This window comes from Zalophus californianus, chromosome 10, assembly GCF_009762305.2.
Source record: "Zalophus californianus isolate mZalCal1 chromosome 10, mZalCal1.pri.v2, whole genome shotgun sequence".
In the NCBI taxonomy this organism is placed as follows: Eukaryota; Metazoa; Chordata; class Mammalia; order Carnivora; family Otariidae; genus Zalophus; species Zalophus californianus.
Genome location: NC_045604.1, coordinates 84,327,862 through 84,343,938, shown reverse-complemented (window position 1 = coordinate 84,343,938; position 16,077 = coordinate 84,327,862). Strand labels below are relative to the sequence as shown.

At 44.6% G+C, this 16,077-nt stretch overlaps 1 protein-coding gene across 5 annotated transcripts in view; it reads right to left on the bottom strand.

Annotated features, from left to right (window-relative positions):
* VPS35L (VPS35 endosomal protein sorting factor like) overlaps positions 1 to 16,077 on the bottom strand; it is a 118,444-nt gene that overhangs the window by 58,174 nt on the left and 44,193 nt on the right. For all 5 annotated transcript variants that reach the window (XR_003522932.2, XM_027610275.2, XM_027610276.2 and 2 more), the window contains 5 exons: positions 15,600 to 15,693; positions 11,716 to 11,793; positions 11,100 to 11,222; positions 1,563 to 1,609; positions 498 to 609 (listed from right to left, as the gene is read on the bottom strand). Coding sequence is in view for 4 of the 5 variants with exons in the window: in XM_027610275.2 (XP_027466076.1) it covers positions 498 to 609; positions 1,563 to 1,609; positions 11,100 to 11,222; positions 11,716 to 11,793; positions 15,600 to 15,693 (454 nt within the window). In the remaining variant the exon portion in view is untranslated. The remainder of the gene's footprint in view (positions 1 to 497; positions 610 to 1,562; positions 1,610 to 11,099; positions 11,223 to 11,715; positions 11,794 to 15,599; positions 15,694 to 16,077) is intronic.

The following is a 16,077-nucleotide window of genomic DNA, read 5'->3' as shown; positions in this document are numbered from 1 at the left end:
TTACAATACTGGGGATTTTAAATCGGAGCACCTTGAGGCTTAGAGGAGAAGGCTCTAACACTGAGCTCATCTCAGGGCTCATCCTCCAATGATCTTCCTGAAGTTCTACCTCAGGCCTACATGCAAGTCCGACTGAGCTGCTCAGAACAAAGCCAGCTCCGTGTACCGCTCTGATTGGTGGGCCCTAACATTCTGCTGGACAGAGCTTTTCATAAATAACGAGTGAAGATACATTTTTAAAGATGGGGGACTGAGCCTTTCCTAAATACTTCACAGTGAGCTAATTCGATAGATTTAGGACTCGTTGGCAGCAATGACACGTGCCTAACAATCCCAATCACGAACTCATCTTCTATCGTGTTCTTCAGAGACAGAGCCTTCGCCTGTTTTCCTGCTGGCCCGGGCTGCTCCCCCCACTGCCCCACCCCGGCCAAGGACTGTCTCCCTCGACAGCTCTCAGGTAAACAGTGCCTATCTGTTCTCCCACAAGAGCCTACCTTAGGGAAACCTGACTCATCACACTCTTTAATCATGCCAATGAAATCCATGGACCTCGTGGCGATGAACTCGGCCCGGAAAGCTGACATCACAGAATTCAACAGCAAGGCGCTGTAAGACACACGACCCACATCAGCAGAGCTGCCCCTTAATGAAAGCCACTTTAATTTTAAGTATGTACGTTGCTGGGAAGGAGGAATTGAGAACTCTTTAATGGTAAAGTTGGAAAAAAATTTTAAAAGGCTGGCGTGAAAAGGCAACCTCTAGAGAACAACACGATGTTTTATACACATTTGGAACTTGGTAAATGTTGAATTGACTGGATGAATGGGTAGCTGGCTGGCTGGCCGGATTGATGGACAGCAAGCAATCAAATCCATTTAAACAGATGTAAACTGAGCCTTTGTTGGCCGGTGCACTAATAAAACTAAACATTAAGTCACAATATTGATCCAAACTGCAAATATATAAAATACATATCTCCACCTCTTACAAAAAGCACTGTTCTAGGACCTAGGGGACACAGTGACTTAGGGACATCTACCACGGAAGGGAGAGCAGAGAGGAAACCTCATATGCTTGGAAGACAGGAAAACGGAGTTTATTTTGACCCTACCACTTACCACAGCCCCATGGGGAAAGGACTATTACTAAACCCATTTTACAGATGAGGAGCCTGAGGCATAGAGAGGTCAAGTAGGTGACCCCAGTTCACAAAGCTAAGAAAGAGTGGAGCCAGGAATCAGAAGCCAGGAGACTGGACTCAACTTTCCTGCCCTCTGTTGTCATCCTGTCGCTCTGCTGATCCTCTCGCCCACGTGAGCATGCCAAGCTCAAAAAAAAAAAAAAAAAAAAAAAAAAAATCAACCAGCTCCACTTCCAAACCCATGTTTTTTAAATTTTAAAATACTGGGGCACCTGGGTGGCTCAGTCTGTTGGGCGTCCAACTCTTGACCTCGGCTCAGGTCTTGACCTCAGGGTTGTGAGTTCAAGCACCACATTGATCTCCATGCTTACTTAAAAAAAAATTTTTTTTAAATAAATTAAAAAAATAAAATACTTACTTGTTTCCTAGTTTCTTGCATCTATCCATCATCTCAGTTAGCAGAGTCTAAAATTAAAAATAATTATAATGAAAACCATCAGGTTGGAGAATCTAAAACAACATTTCTCACAAAGGAATCTCCAAAGTAATACTCTCACGTAGATGGAGCCACATGCCCATTTCTGTTAACTCTCAGTCCCTGGCCAAGATGGGGAGTCAGGGGTGGGGATGGGGGGTGGAATTCACCTTTATGGCATTTGATATAACAGAGAAGAGCTCAGGCCCTGGCACCAGGCATACTTGGGTTCAAATCCAGTCTCACCAACTATGAGACCTTGGGCCGGTCACCTGACTTCGTGAAGCCTGGGTTTCCTCACCCTTTGGCATAGGATGCAAGTGGTACCATCCCCTGTGCAGTGTTACTACAGGATGGTGAGGTACCTGCTGCGTTCCAGGCACCAATGAGAATGGCAGTTACTTTACTCCCCACCTCTCCCACGACACCCCCGCATTCCTCATTTCACTGAGAATTTGCTAGTGCCCACCGTGCACAGTGAGATGCACTTCGCATGCGTCATCTCGCCTCTCACGCCATCCATGAGGCAGGCTCTCCCACTACGCAGGAGAAACTGAGCCATGAAACAGTGATGTGTTTGGACCAAAGTGACACAGTGAGCTACCGCGGGCCAGACGTGACCCAGGCCATCTGGCATCAAAGGCTACACTCTTCATCACATTTCCTCCCAACGAGTTTTGAAGCCTATGTTTTCCGCGAAAGGAAGTAAATATTTTACTCGCTGGAACACCGTTAATGGCTTTAGAGCTATCTTAAGACAATTACGTATTTCTAAAAGAGCTCCTGTTTTTTGTTGCTGTTGTTGTTGTTGTTGTTGTTGTTGTTGTTTTTCACAAAAAATCAATGGAAGAGGTATCCTTTAGGTCAGTGGTTTGGGGAAGATTTTGAATGGCACAGACGAGGTCAACCCTGAGACTGAAGAGCCACTAACAGCAACCTGGACACTGAGAGCTCGCCGGGCACCAGGATAAGCACTTGCCTTTTCTTGTTGGCTCTTCACAGCAGTCTTCGGAGGCCCGCCTGTTATCCCCACGTCACAGAAGCGAAAGTCAAAGCTCAGAAGCGTTAAGCTGCTTCCCAGTAAGTGGTGGAAATGAGATTCGCAGGAATCTGGCCCCCCGTGGTCTTTAGTGCAATTATACCCCTTCGGGCTGTGTCCTAGGTGTTGCCTGAATAATTAAGGTGAAAGCTGACTGTGGAGATACTGCCCATACCCCAGAACCCCAACTTCATTCAGATTTCTATCTCTGCCCTACAAACATCAGGGTGGGGCCTGTTACAGACTGAATAAGGTCCGCTCCCAATTTGTATGATGAAGCCCTAATGCCCAATGTGACTGACTGCGTTTGGAGATAGGACTTTTAGAGATGTAATCAGTGAGAAGTGAGGTCCTAAGTGTGGAGCCCTAATCCAATGGGACTGAGGTCTTTATAAGAAAAGAAAGAGAGGGGTGCCTGGGGGGTTCAGTCAGTTAAGCATCTGCCTTCAGCTCAAGTCACGATCCTGGGGTCCTAGATAAAGCCCTGCGTCGGGCTCCCTGCTTCTTGTCCCTCTGCCTCTGCCCCTCCCCTCCCCCTGCTCATGCTCACTCTCTCTCCTGCTCTCGGGCTCTCTCTCTCTCTCAAATAAATAAGTAAAATCTTAAAAAAAAAAAAAAAAAACGGAAGAAGAAGAGGAGAGACCAGGAACACACAGGCACAGAGAGACCATGTGAGGACACAGTGAGAAGAGAAGCCTCACCAGAAACCAACCCTCCCTGCCAGCACCTTGATCTTGGACTTCTAGCCTCCAGAACTGTGAGAAAATAAATTTTTGTTGTTCAAGCCCTCCAGTCTATTATGGCAACCTGCTATGGTCTGAATGGCCCCCTAACTCCCAAGGTGATGATATTAAGAGGTGATCAGGTCATGAGGGTGGAGCTCTCGTGAGTGGGATTAATACCCTTATAAAAGGGGCCCAAGAAAACTCGCTTGTGCCTCGTGAAGACGCAGCGAAGACAGACGTCTACGGACAGGAAGTAAGCTTTCACCAGACACCAGATCTGCTCTTATCTTGATCTTGTACTTCCCAGCTCCAGAACTGGACGAAATCAATACCTGGTATTGACAAGCCACCCAGTTTGTGGCATTTTGTTTTAACAGCCAGAACGGACGAAGACACAGCCTGAGCAAATTAACACAGGTCCAAGCTGATCACAGTGACCCCATTCCCTTTGCTAGTGTGGGGTTTAGACAATGGGCACATGACCCATTTCTAGCTGCTGGAATAGGAGTTCTGAGAAGAGGTTCCCTTGTTCTTAAACAGGAACCCAAGGAATTGTAGATTCTTCATCTTTCTGCCTCTGGATGCTGCCAGGTTTCAATGTGATGCCTGGAATGGCTACAGCCACTTTGCTACCTGAGGCTGACAGAGGGGAGACGGACAGAACCTGCCTGGACCATAGCCTGCACTTGCTGTGTGAGAAAAGGCACTGACTGGTTTGTCAGGTTTGCTAGGGCCAATTAGGTGTTTGTTCCTTATAGTCAGCATCCCAACTGAAAATAAAACTGCCAGTATCACAAATGGTTTCCCTAATCCACTCATGGGGTATTTATACTTGAAAAGTCATTCCTGAAGGCCAATATCAAAGTGGTTTCTGGAAAAGATTGAGAAAGAGATATCCTGTAGGAGTGTCACACCAACACTGCCCAACATGCAAAAGTAGTCACTCATTCAATACCTACTTATGGAGCAACTTTAAGGCACTAAGCACTATCCTAGGCCCTGGGAACAGGGCAGTGAGAAAATCAAACAGAAAACCATGCCCTTATGTGGCTTATTCTCTCTCTTACACACACACACACACACACACACAAAAATGAGAGCTCTTGGCCTACCACTTCTGAAAAAAGTTGGTAAATGCCAACATATGGACAAAACATTCTGGCCATTAAGACAAATGCTTAAAAATTTCCTTCACAGGAGATGAATGCATTAAAAATGTATCCAAATATGTAACTTTAAAAAAAAAAAAAAAGCTCGGTCATCATATAGGAATATAGGAAGTACCCGTAAGTGTCCAGGGAGCCACATGATATGGATCCCAGGCACCTCTGTTAGAGGTCAGAATTTTTTTTTCTGAGAAGTAACAGGATCGATTACCTTTGGCAAGAACGAGATAAACAACAGTTCAAACCAGACTGAGACCGAAACAAGCCTGTTGGCTGGGATGAACTAGGAAAATGTGCAGCTTAGCATATTAGCTTGTATACACACATCAGAACTTGAAGGTGCAAGAGACTTGGACGGCCCCTACGTCTCATTTATCTATTCATTTGTTTTTCACAGAAACTACAAAAATAGGGTCGCTTAGGTGGCTTAGTCGAGTAAGCATCCAACTCTTGGTTTTGGCTCAGGTTATGACCTCAGGGTCATGAGATGGAGCCCCACATCGGGCTCCATGCTCAGCGCGGAGTCTGCTTGAGGTTCTCTCTCTTTCTCCATCTGCCCCTCCCTCCCCCCACCCTCTAATAAACCTTTAAAAAACATAAAATAAAAAATAAAATAAAAACTGTAAAAATAAGAAATGCTTATTACGGAAAAAATGCTCAAACACTACCGCCGTGCGGTTAAGCAAAATGCAAATGCCTTCCCTCCCAACTCCTGCTTCCTAGTGATCACCAGTGTCAACATTTTCATGTTTCTTTTTAGGCCTTTGTTTATACCTTGTGAATATATAGCTTTTATTATAAAAGTCCAGTTTGGGTTTTTTTGTCTTACAAAAATGAACAGTCATATACACTTTGGGGCACAACTTGCCGTTTTGACTCAAGAATCCAGCATGGGCTTCACTCTTCCCGTGTAACTACACACACGCATCTGCCTCATTCTTTTTAATGGCTGAGGAATCCCTACCATGCATATAACACTACTGTTCAGATTGCTCCTGATAGATTTTTAAGCCTTTTTTATTTTGAGCGAATTAGACCCATAAAAGATTATAAAAATAATAGAGAAGGTCCTGGGTACCAGTCACCTGGCTCCCCCCAATGGTGACATCTTATTTAACTCGAGTGTGTTATCAAAGCAAGGAAAGTGATGTTGGGATAACACAATTAATTAGAATATTTCACCAGGTTTTCCATTCACACTTTACTACGGGGGAAGGGTATGTCTTTGTGACATTTCACTAACATATATGGATGTCTATAACCACCACCGTATTTAACTACTGGATCTTTAAGGTTATCTCCAGATGAGGGTTATTTACGTACTTCAAAAGTATAGGTAAAACTAAAGAAGTTGAGCTGATACCTCACTTCTGCTTTCTAAACTGAGATGGACTCATATGCAGCTCCCAGATTTGTATTCCTGCTTTTACTACATAACCTTCCAATCAGTATTTACAAGTACTGCTTCATAAAACAAACAAAACAGAGAATTAAGTGATATGTGTATCATATTTTCCTTATTTTTCTAAATGAAGCAAACACGTAAAGGGTGGGCAAAATCATATGCCCCTTCCCTCCAGTCCAGACTTGATATGCTCAAGTCTCAAAGAAAATATTTCAATGTGAATAAAAAGAAATCCTATACTCCAGGAATTAAAAGGAGAAATTTTTAAATTTTTCATCATTTCTCTTTCACTGGGAACTTTTCCTAATTCAAAAGAACGAAAATGATACACCTATACGCATCAGAGGGATTCAGCAATGGCTAAGGCTAGTTTAGACTGGCATTACCAGCCTCACATTTTAGAATATTTATTTATTTATTTATTTTAAAGATTTTATTTATTTATTTTAAAGATTTTATTTATTTATTTAAGAGAGAGAGATAGTGAGAGCACGAGCTGGGGGAGATGGACAGACAGACTCCCCGCTGAGTAGGGAGCCCGATGTGGGGCTCCATCCCAGGACCTGGGGATCATGACCTGAGCCAAAGTCAGACGCTTAACTGACTGAGCCACCCAGGTGCCCCACATTTTAGAATAAAGTGCAATTTATAGTTTGCCCATTAGGTAACAGTCCCATGAGTCGATTTGTTAGTCCCTCCTTAAGTGTAACCAGTAACAAGAGTTATCCAGAAAGAAAGAGTTGAGGAGTTTAGAGAACACATCTGCTGGGTTCAGAGTTACGGCCAACATGGCTAAATGGCTTTGACTCTTTCCAGTTGTGTGACCTTAACAAGTTGTGAGCCTCAGGTGCCTCATCTATAAAATGAGGATGACAATGATACCTAGCCTAGGGAAGCTGAAAATGAAGTAAGGTGGCCCAACTAAAGGAACTAAAACAGGGCTTGGTCCCCAGTGAGCCTCAGAAAGAGGTGACTGTGTGAAGGGCTCTAAAGCTTAGCATCCTCCTCCCTCCTCCATTCATCACACCCAACAAACCCAACGCTGAACACTTCCTGACATGACTGAGGGTCAGAGAACTTCAACAACAGGTATTCGTTTTAACGTTAAGTGAGGGAAAAGCACCATAAAATTATGCATACAAAAATCCTCATCTATAAAATAAAAATACAGAGCTAAAGCCAGAGTGGACAGAGAAATATTAATACGGAAACCTATCAAAATGTTAATATAGCAGGATTTTAGGTGGCTGTTTTTCGCCTTTTTACTTTTCTGTCTTTTCTAAATATGAATACATTTTTTTAATTTGTTTATTTTAAAGAGAAGGAGGGAGAGAGCAAGAGAGACTGAGCATGTGAGCGGGGAGAGGGAGAGGGAGAACCCCAAGCAGACTCCCCACCGAGCACAGAGCCCAGTGGGGGCGATCCCAGGACCCCAAGATCATGACCTGAGCTGAAATCAAGAGTCGGATGCTCAACCCACTGAGCCACCCAAGCGCTCCTCCGTATGTATTTTTATTAATAAATGTTTTCTGATTAGGAAATTCTCTCCTATCCATTCTGTCTCATTTTTTTGCCACAGCTACCAACCCTTCTCCTTTTTCTGATCTGTCTGGTCTGCTTCTGCCAGTTTGATCTTCAAGTACCGCTTGTTTCAAATCATTCTCCTGATCAAAAATCTCCAAGAGCTGCCTCATCTCCACCACGTTATGTTCAACAACCTCTGCAAACCAGCCTAATTTCTCACTCTTCTCCAGTAAGGCTGGTCTCCTTATTATGCCTCTTACTTGCCTCAGTCCCTTCCCTTGGCCCGCCCTCCCCCCCACCCCACCCCACCCCACCCCACCCCTGCTTATTTCCTGATTTTCAAGTCAGCCCAGACCCCATCTGCTTCAGTGAGTCCAAACATAAGGATGGCAGCTGCCCCCTTTGCCTGGTGCCCCCATCCCTTGGCCACGCACAGATGGGCACTATCATGGTCACTCCATGACAGCCCTTCAAGGAAGCTTCTTTTATTAGCCCCATTTTACAGCGGGTAAAAGACGTCAAGTAGCCCAAGGCAACACAGCCATAGTCTGAACCCAGGTCTGCCCAACTGCCCACCCCAGCCTCTACTGGTGCACCTGCCTCTTCACTCATCCAACATTTACAACCTGCACCTCTCGGGTTTAGTGAAGACCACATGGGATTCCCTGTCAGACGAGACTCACCACTCATGTCCAGGACCAGGCCTTTTTCCTTCTACACCTTCCATGCCACCCCCAATGAACGAAAAGCTGCTGAAATGCTGAGAAGCTTACCAAGGGATTTGTTTTCACCACCCAAAACCAGATCTTGTGAAATGGTTACTTTTCTCCTGTGCAGGATGTGCCTGAAATTCGGGGCATAAATCCATTTTTTACTTACTATCATTTTATTTTAGTTGTATAAGGGGGAAAGAAAAAAATCCTGTCTTCAAACAACAACAAAAAAGCCTTTCTGAATAATCACTCCCTGATTTTTTTTTCCTGGGGATTTGGGATTTCAATTTCAATCTGAAATTTCATATGACATATTCGTAGCTGAAGGCTTTTCTCCTTTCCCCCCATCTTGCTTGCCTGTCCTATATATTACCAGCGGCCGTAGCCAGACAGACAATCCCCTGCTTTGGAGGCACAGCCTAACTCCCCAAGTGACACATCCCAGCCACTCGGAGAGTTTTTAGGCATCAGACACACGCATTTTCAACACCACCTTCTACCTGGACATTGATTCTTCTGCATTTTGAAAATGATTAACATTTTTTTAATGAGACGTTGCAAGTTCCTTATTTAAGTGCCCCAAGAATCAGAGTTTATTATTATTCAGGTGACCTAATTTTTTTAATCACTTCTTCTGGCTCTGTAATGATTTCCTAGAGTTTTACTCCCCGGGAAACCTCTATTCCCAGCTTCTGCCATCCTTTGAGATTACTGGTGCTTAAAATAAAAGGAAGAATGCCTTATGACAGGTACCTTTTGTTTTAATCCAATTTGGCCTTTTGTTAAGGAGAAAAAAACCTAAGTGTTCCCATTTTCAAACACGTCAATCCTGCTCCTGTTTCAGTCACTCAGCTGAACAGGTCGGGAGGCTCTCTTTCTACACTCAGGCTCGTGCCCCCCTCTCCTGAAGGCCTTTCAAACAATCTTCCATTCATACTGACTTGATTTAAAATCAACTTAATGGTTAAAAAAAAAAAAGTCACCTGAAATATAAGATGCTCCTATTTTTCCCCTCATACTTTAGGATTTGGGAAAATTAAAATGTAAGGAAAGCAGCACATTTGGTTGGAAAGTTAGAAGGCACCGGTAGGCCAAGAAACTAAGTTAAGATGATGCAAAATCTCACCTTCCAGTGATATTTTGACATACCTCCTCCCCAGTTCTCGCATGCAGATATAAAAATCATGTTTGCAATCCCGACAACACAACAAACGCCCCAGTACTATGTGTGGGGCACTCCACCAAGCAACGCAAATGGATCGTCCTATGCCACCCGTGTAAAAAAAAAAAAAAGAATTAAAGCTCCATTTCACAGATGAAGAAAAAAAGGCTCAGAGTGGTTAGAGACTTGGCTGTGCCTCTGTCCTGACAGCTGTAAGCAATGGATCTGGGAATCAAACCCAGGCATTCCGACTCCAGGGCCCACACTTGAACACTAGGCCATGCTACCACTGAGGACACACAGAGCAAGGTGTATAACCTCCTTTTGTGACTCACCAATTATTGTGAGCACCCTTAGGTCCATATGCACATCGTGGTCCTCCATCATTGTAAGTGGGCCCTGTCACATTTCACTGAATCTATATGGATTCCACAATCTACCCAATCCCCTCGTGATGGCTGTTTCTGATGCTGGGCCAGCCCGAACAACCCACACATCTGTATGTACAGGTGCGTGCCTGCATCTTTATGCACTTGTCCAATTATGTTTACGTGATTTTTTTTTAAGATTTTATTTATTTGAGAGAGAGAGCACATGAGCAGGGGCAGAGGGAGAAGCAGCCCCCCCCCCCCCCCCCCCCCGCCGCAGAACGAGAAGCCCGATGTGGGGCTCAATCCCAACACCCCGGGATCATGACCTGAGCTGAAGGCAGACGCTCCACCGACTGAGCCACCCAGGTGCCCCTCTACATGATATTCTTAAAAGTGGGAGTGCTTAATCAAAGTCAGGTCCTTTTTTCTCTTTCTTTAGGGTGTCAATATGTTTACAGCCTCTGTGAAAAGGCAGGTGTACCTGAATTTTGCTCTGCACTATGCATCCTTGTTTTGTAGCAAGACCCCTTTCCTTCCTCCCCAAAGGATAAATTCTGAACCATCTGTTGAAGAAGCTTCATCCATCATGGTGGTTATTATGCGAACTGGAACTGATGTTCTACTTCTCAGTCTTGGGTAAGAAAAAAATATTTCTGCTATGATTCCGACTGTATTTTAATTCCTAACAATACTTCAATTAGACAAAAAAAAAAAAAAAAAAAGAGGGTTTAGTCAGTTAAGTGTCTCCCTTCAGGTCAGGTCATGATCTCAGGGTCCTAGGATTGAGCCCAGCACTGGGGCTCCCTGCTCAGCCAGGAGTCTGCTTCTCCCTCTCCCTCCCCCTGCTTATTCTCTCTCTCTCTCAAATAATAAAATCTTAAAAAAAAAAAAAACAGAAAAAAATCTTATCAACGCAATCACACACCTGAGTTTCACTTTCCCTCTGTAAAATAAGGCAACTATTATCTGCTCTACCGACTTCCTGGATTATCACAAACACGAGAGGGGGTCATGAAGGTTAGTGAAGAGGTGATGAAACCCACTGGCCCTGGAGCCACACTGCACAGTGCATGCCCAGTCACCACCACCTTCGAGCTCCGCGACCTGTCAGAGGTGTCTGTCCGCCCTGGCTGAGCGTCCCTCCAGCACTGGTAACAAAACAATCTAGGAGAAGCACAGTGCACAGCACCGGCCACCACAGTGAGCCCTGTGGATCGGGTGGCTAGCAGCAGTATGGTTGTCGCTGTTACGGAAAACCCTGTTGACGTGACCGGGCACATAGATGGAGAGGTCATTACGACACTATATGGAAGAGCAGGGAGCCCCAGCATTTCTCCTCCGTGTGAACTTCACGCTGATGCCACACGGCAGTTACCTCGGGGGCATGGTAGGAGATGCACTGGAAGATCCAGTCCATAGCAGGCGAGTACAAGGGCAGGTAGGACAACAGCTCCACTCCCTGGACCACCAGCTGGTTCTGAACCGTATCCCCATGAATCTAGAGGAGACCGAATAAACACTCAGAAAAGGAAGGGAATAATAATAAACGAAGAGCATGTAACTCGCAGACTGTGCATACTTGTAAGCATTTGGATGGCCCCGAGAGAAATAGCCTGGTTTCTCGGTTTTGTTTTGTTTTTTTTTTAAACTAGAAAAAACACACAGAAAGTTTCCCATGTCCCCAGGCTGAGCTGTTTTGGGAATGTGCGCTGTGCAAAGAAATAACCTGATAAAAATGGAGCCCGCAGATGCGAGGAAGAAAGGCTGATCAACTGGAGACATTTCCTGTTAACACATGCATATTAATTCTCTCTGCTTATTCAGTACAATCAACACATTTTAATTGTCTAACAGACTTGAGTGTAATTTTCGAGGGTTTACACATTTAAAGGGCTTTAAGGCAATCTCAACTTAGAAATCCAACTGGGTTTTGTGAATTCAAGATCGTGTAACTCTTATGTCAATGAGCTGTTCTGCCAGTGTTCTCTTACCTGTTTGAATGTGAGGAGGAAGTCAAAAAAGTTCTTATTCAGGCTTTCTTTGAGATGTGGAGCCACTTCCATTCCCACCTGGAGCCAAACAAAAGAAACTACCTTGACTATGGAAAAACAGGTTGCAAAGAATATATACGGTAGGATGTCGTTGTTATAAATTAAAAACATACACGGAAATAAACGTAGGCACAGAGAAGTCCAGAAAGTTTTTATTCTTTTTCCTTATCTGTTTTCTTATTCAAGAAGCATGGATGCTTTTATAAGAAAAACCACAGAAGTTATTTTTAATGGAAAAAAAAAGGCAACATTTGCAGTAATCATTTTTGCAATTTCCCAAAGGTAATGAATGTATTTCTGAATAGATGACCAAGAGAACAAATCAATATGGCACAAAGGAAGAATGTACTCTTAAGACTGTGTATACAGGGGGCGTCTGGGTGGCTCAGTTGTTAAGCGTCTGCCTTCGGCTCAGGTCATGGTCCCAGGGTCCTGGGATCGAGCCCCGCATCGGGCTCCCTGCTCCGCGGGGAGTCTGCTTCTCCCTCTCCCACTCCCCCCACTTGTGTTCCCTCTCTCGCTGTGTCTCTAATAAATAAATAAAATCTTTAAAAAAAAAAAGATTGTGTATACAGCATTCTCTTGCTCTCAAAAAAAATGATAAACACACATGTGGCTGCACTTTTATTAAATGAAGCAAAAAAGACTCTGGTGCGGAAGAGGGTCAGCTGGGACTTCACTGTTACATTGTTAAAATACACAGATTCATTCTTTGCTGGGCAGTCATGGAAGCAGACAAGTTTTTAACGTATTTTAAGCAATTTTATACAATACGAGCATGAAGCATAACAATGCTATAACCCACTTGCTCCCGCATTCATTGCTTAAAAAACAGACTGTAAAATTGCCAGCCGAAAAAAATGTGCTAATCCTAGAGAAGGCAGCCAGAGCCCTGGGGCCGGATGGAAAAATAAAGGTATGAGCTATGGAGGGGAGTTCATGTGTTTCATGTGTTCAAAACAAAAGCATCGTGTTCTTTAAACCAAGCCCCTCAGATACACCTCAATTCCAAGTTGCTGCTTTAGCACAAAAACAACTTTGTAGGAGAAGGTGCTTCTCTGGGACCCGATTTCTTCAAATGGGGACAGATTTCTGCCACTCACCTCCCCCTACTTGAGGTCATGAAGATTAACAATAATGATTTTTTTTTTACAGACTGTGAAGAATTCCTTTGAGAAGAATTATGCGAGATCCACTGCGGTGCTAAATTCCAAGGGCAGCTCCATGGCTATTGAGGATGTTTTCAAGGACAAGCAGTAGATTAAAAAAAAAAAAACTAACAACAAATGTCAGAACACAGTTCTACTGTGTTCTATTGTCTTTCCTTCCACTTAATCATATCGTAGAAGAGACAGTAATTATCTGTTAGGCGACAGCAAAGGAAGGCCCAGTGGACAAGCAATGGTGATGAGCTGAAGAGACCGTGACTTAGCAGAGGAGTTAATCATACTTTCCTTTAATAAACAGCTTCGAGCTCCCCCCCACGCCCTGCCCACTCACTGCTTTTCTGTGTTTTATTTATTTATTTCCATCAAGACAAATGAGCAGCTTGGAAATCTGCTTGGGTCTGAAAGATTTCTACCCAGAGTAGCAAGGGTAGTAGCTCATGATTCCCATCTGCTGTTTCCACCTGCCTGGCATGCATTTCCTATTTCTGGTATCAGCAAGTTGGATTTGTATTTGGGGAAGCAAACCTCCCTCTCAGACCATGAGGTCTGTGGAGGAGCCGGATCCACCCCACCCTGAGGTCCAGGGGTGGGCACATGACCCAGGCCTGTTCAGTGGGCATATCACATCCCATGGCCACAGTCTGTGGATGGGCAAGTAACCCAAAATGGCTCATTGAGAGCCCTGAGACTCTGGCTGGCATTTCTAAGGTTCTCCTTCCACTGGGGTTCAGTTAGGAGGATGGGAGCCTGGGGCTGCTGAATAAGCCACAGAATGAAGTCAACACAGAGGACAGCCGAGCTGAGTGACGAAGGAGAGCACAGTTCTTGACAACACTCTGAAGACCCTGGATCTAGCCATGCCTGAGCTACCCCTAGATTCTTTAGACACACAAGCCAATAACCCTCCTCTTTGCTTAAAATAGTATGAACTGGGTTTTTGCCGCTTGCAGCTGAAAGAATGCAGACTGTCTCTTATTCTTTTATGTCAAGAGACTTAGTAGCTACCCAACCTGGGCAACTGATGCAAAGCCTGGGTTGACAAAGATGATTTCCACAGACAAGACTGCATTTTATCACCAGTCTTCTTGGGATGGGTTCATCATCACCAAAGTTTAAAGTTTGTGCCATTTTATAAACCAGAAACATGTGCCATTTTATAAACCAGAAACATGATCTTTCCCCCAACCTGTGCAACTTACTTCCAACTTTACAACTCAACAGGTCTGCAAAGAATGTACATTTCCACCTTTTTGATTTCTCTTCAATAACCAGAATCATCCTCATTAATACACACAGTGACTCTAAGTCTTTTATTACTCTATTATCCAACTGGGGAGTCGAATAATGTGCTATGTCCGATGAGGGGAAAGGCTGTGGAACACAAATATGCAAATGACAATATCCTTGCATCTCCCCCACAGGACCCAACAGTGTTCTGCACACAGTAGGCCCTTAGCAAACACGGACCCAGGAGGAATATTCATGCTTCAATATATTCCAAAGCTGAAGCTCTAGGAAACATATCTGATATTCCTGTATGAAAAAAACCCACCCCAAGTTTCAAGCAGATGGCAGGGCCTAAACACTCTGGCCTCTGTTACCAACAGGGACTAGGTTGCCCTCAAGTGAAAAGGTTTTTCTTTCCTTCCTGGTATCAGGGAACAGACCTATAAAAAGTGTCCTTCATAAGGATGTTTGCTATTCACTCTGAGGGCACTGTCTGATTTCTTTGCGACATTGACACCACAGGGCTTCTGTCACTTGCTAGATGTCACGTAAAGTCAGTCAAAGGCTACCGGTTCTCGCCTTCTGATTTACAAATAGGAATGATCACTGGCAAGGGCTGGGGGAGGCCCTGTAGCTTTGTCCTCAAAGAAGTCTGCAGTTCATCAGGACCCTACAAAAGAGGGGCATTAAGCCCTCCTTGAGGTGAAGAATGCTGACGGGACTAGCAAGGACGACTCCCAGGGCAAGCTGATGGCTGCAAAGCCCCCATGGGAGTTGAAGAAGAATTAACCAGAAACTCTCCATGGGTTGCATTTTTCATAAATGAAAAAGTCTGAAATAGAAGCTTCATGGTGCTTTGAGAGAGAAAAAGGCTAAGTGATCTACAACCAGGACCACCTCCCCAGTCTGAACAGCTAGAGAGAGAGGCCGGGAGCCCTCTGTGGCTGGGCTGCACAAACCCTGACACCTGTCATTGCAAGTGGCACCTCACCCTGCCCGACAGCCCCCACCAACTCGCACCCTGCGCCAACTCCTGAATGTGGGAACAGAGAAACTAATAAAACAACCCGATCCAAGACAAAAGGAAAGCCGATTTCGAGTCAATGAAAAGCAGCCTATCAGCCAAGAGGCCTTGGGAGCCTCCCTCCCAGCAAGAACTGGAGAAACAATTAATTCTGAAAACCAGTTCATTTGTATGAAGATGACCTTAGACGCACCCTAATTAGAGTGACGGTAAGTGGGCCTACTTTAAAATTAATTTTTAGAAGAAATCCTACAGCTCTGCTTTCCGTGGAAGAGCCGTGTTCTAAAATTAGCTAATGAAGTCCTTCTTGTAGTGACTTGTGAGGTGCCGGGCAGCAGAAGCCTACGTGAAGGAGACGGGCGGCAGCCCCGTCTGTGAGCGCGTGGGGACCCGACGCCACCTACCCGGCACAGATAGGCCCTGGCGTACACGGACACGAGCGGGTCTCCGATCCCGCGAATCATGCACGTCAGCCGGGGCAGACATTCTGAAATCCCCCTGTTAGGAACAAAAAGAGGGCAGCATTACACCCAATGGGAGCAATCACTGTTCTTTTATTTTTAACCTAAAGATAAAGCTACACTTCCTCAATGTAGGGGGGGGGGGCACAAAAAGAATCAAGGTTCAGAGACAAACCAAGGCCAAAGTTGGCATTTTTCTAAGGCAATGTAACAAAAGTCTCTCTGGACACAATTCACTCATTGAGTGGCTTCTATCATCTTTACCATTTGCATGGGACTGGAGTCTAACCTTTCCTTTTTTGCCCGTTTGAGGTCATATTTATTTTATTGGTTTAACAGTTTTCGTCCCCCAGTTATTTTCCATCTGCTGGTCACTCCTGATCTTCTCGATGTTCTCGCCGTGTCTATATTCCTTCGGCAC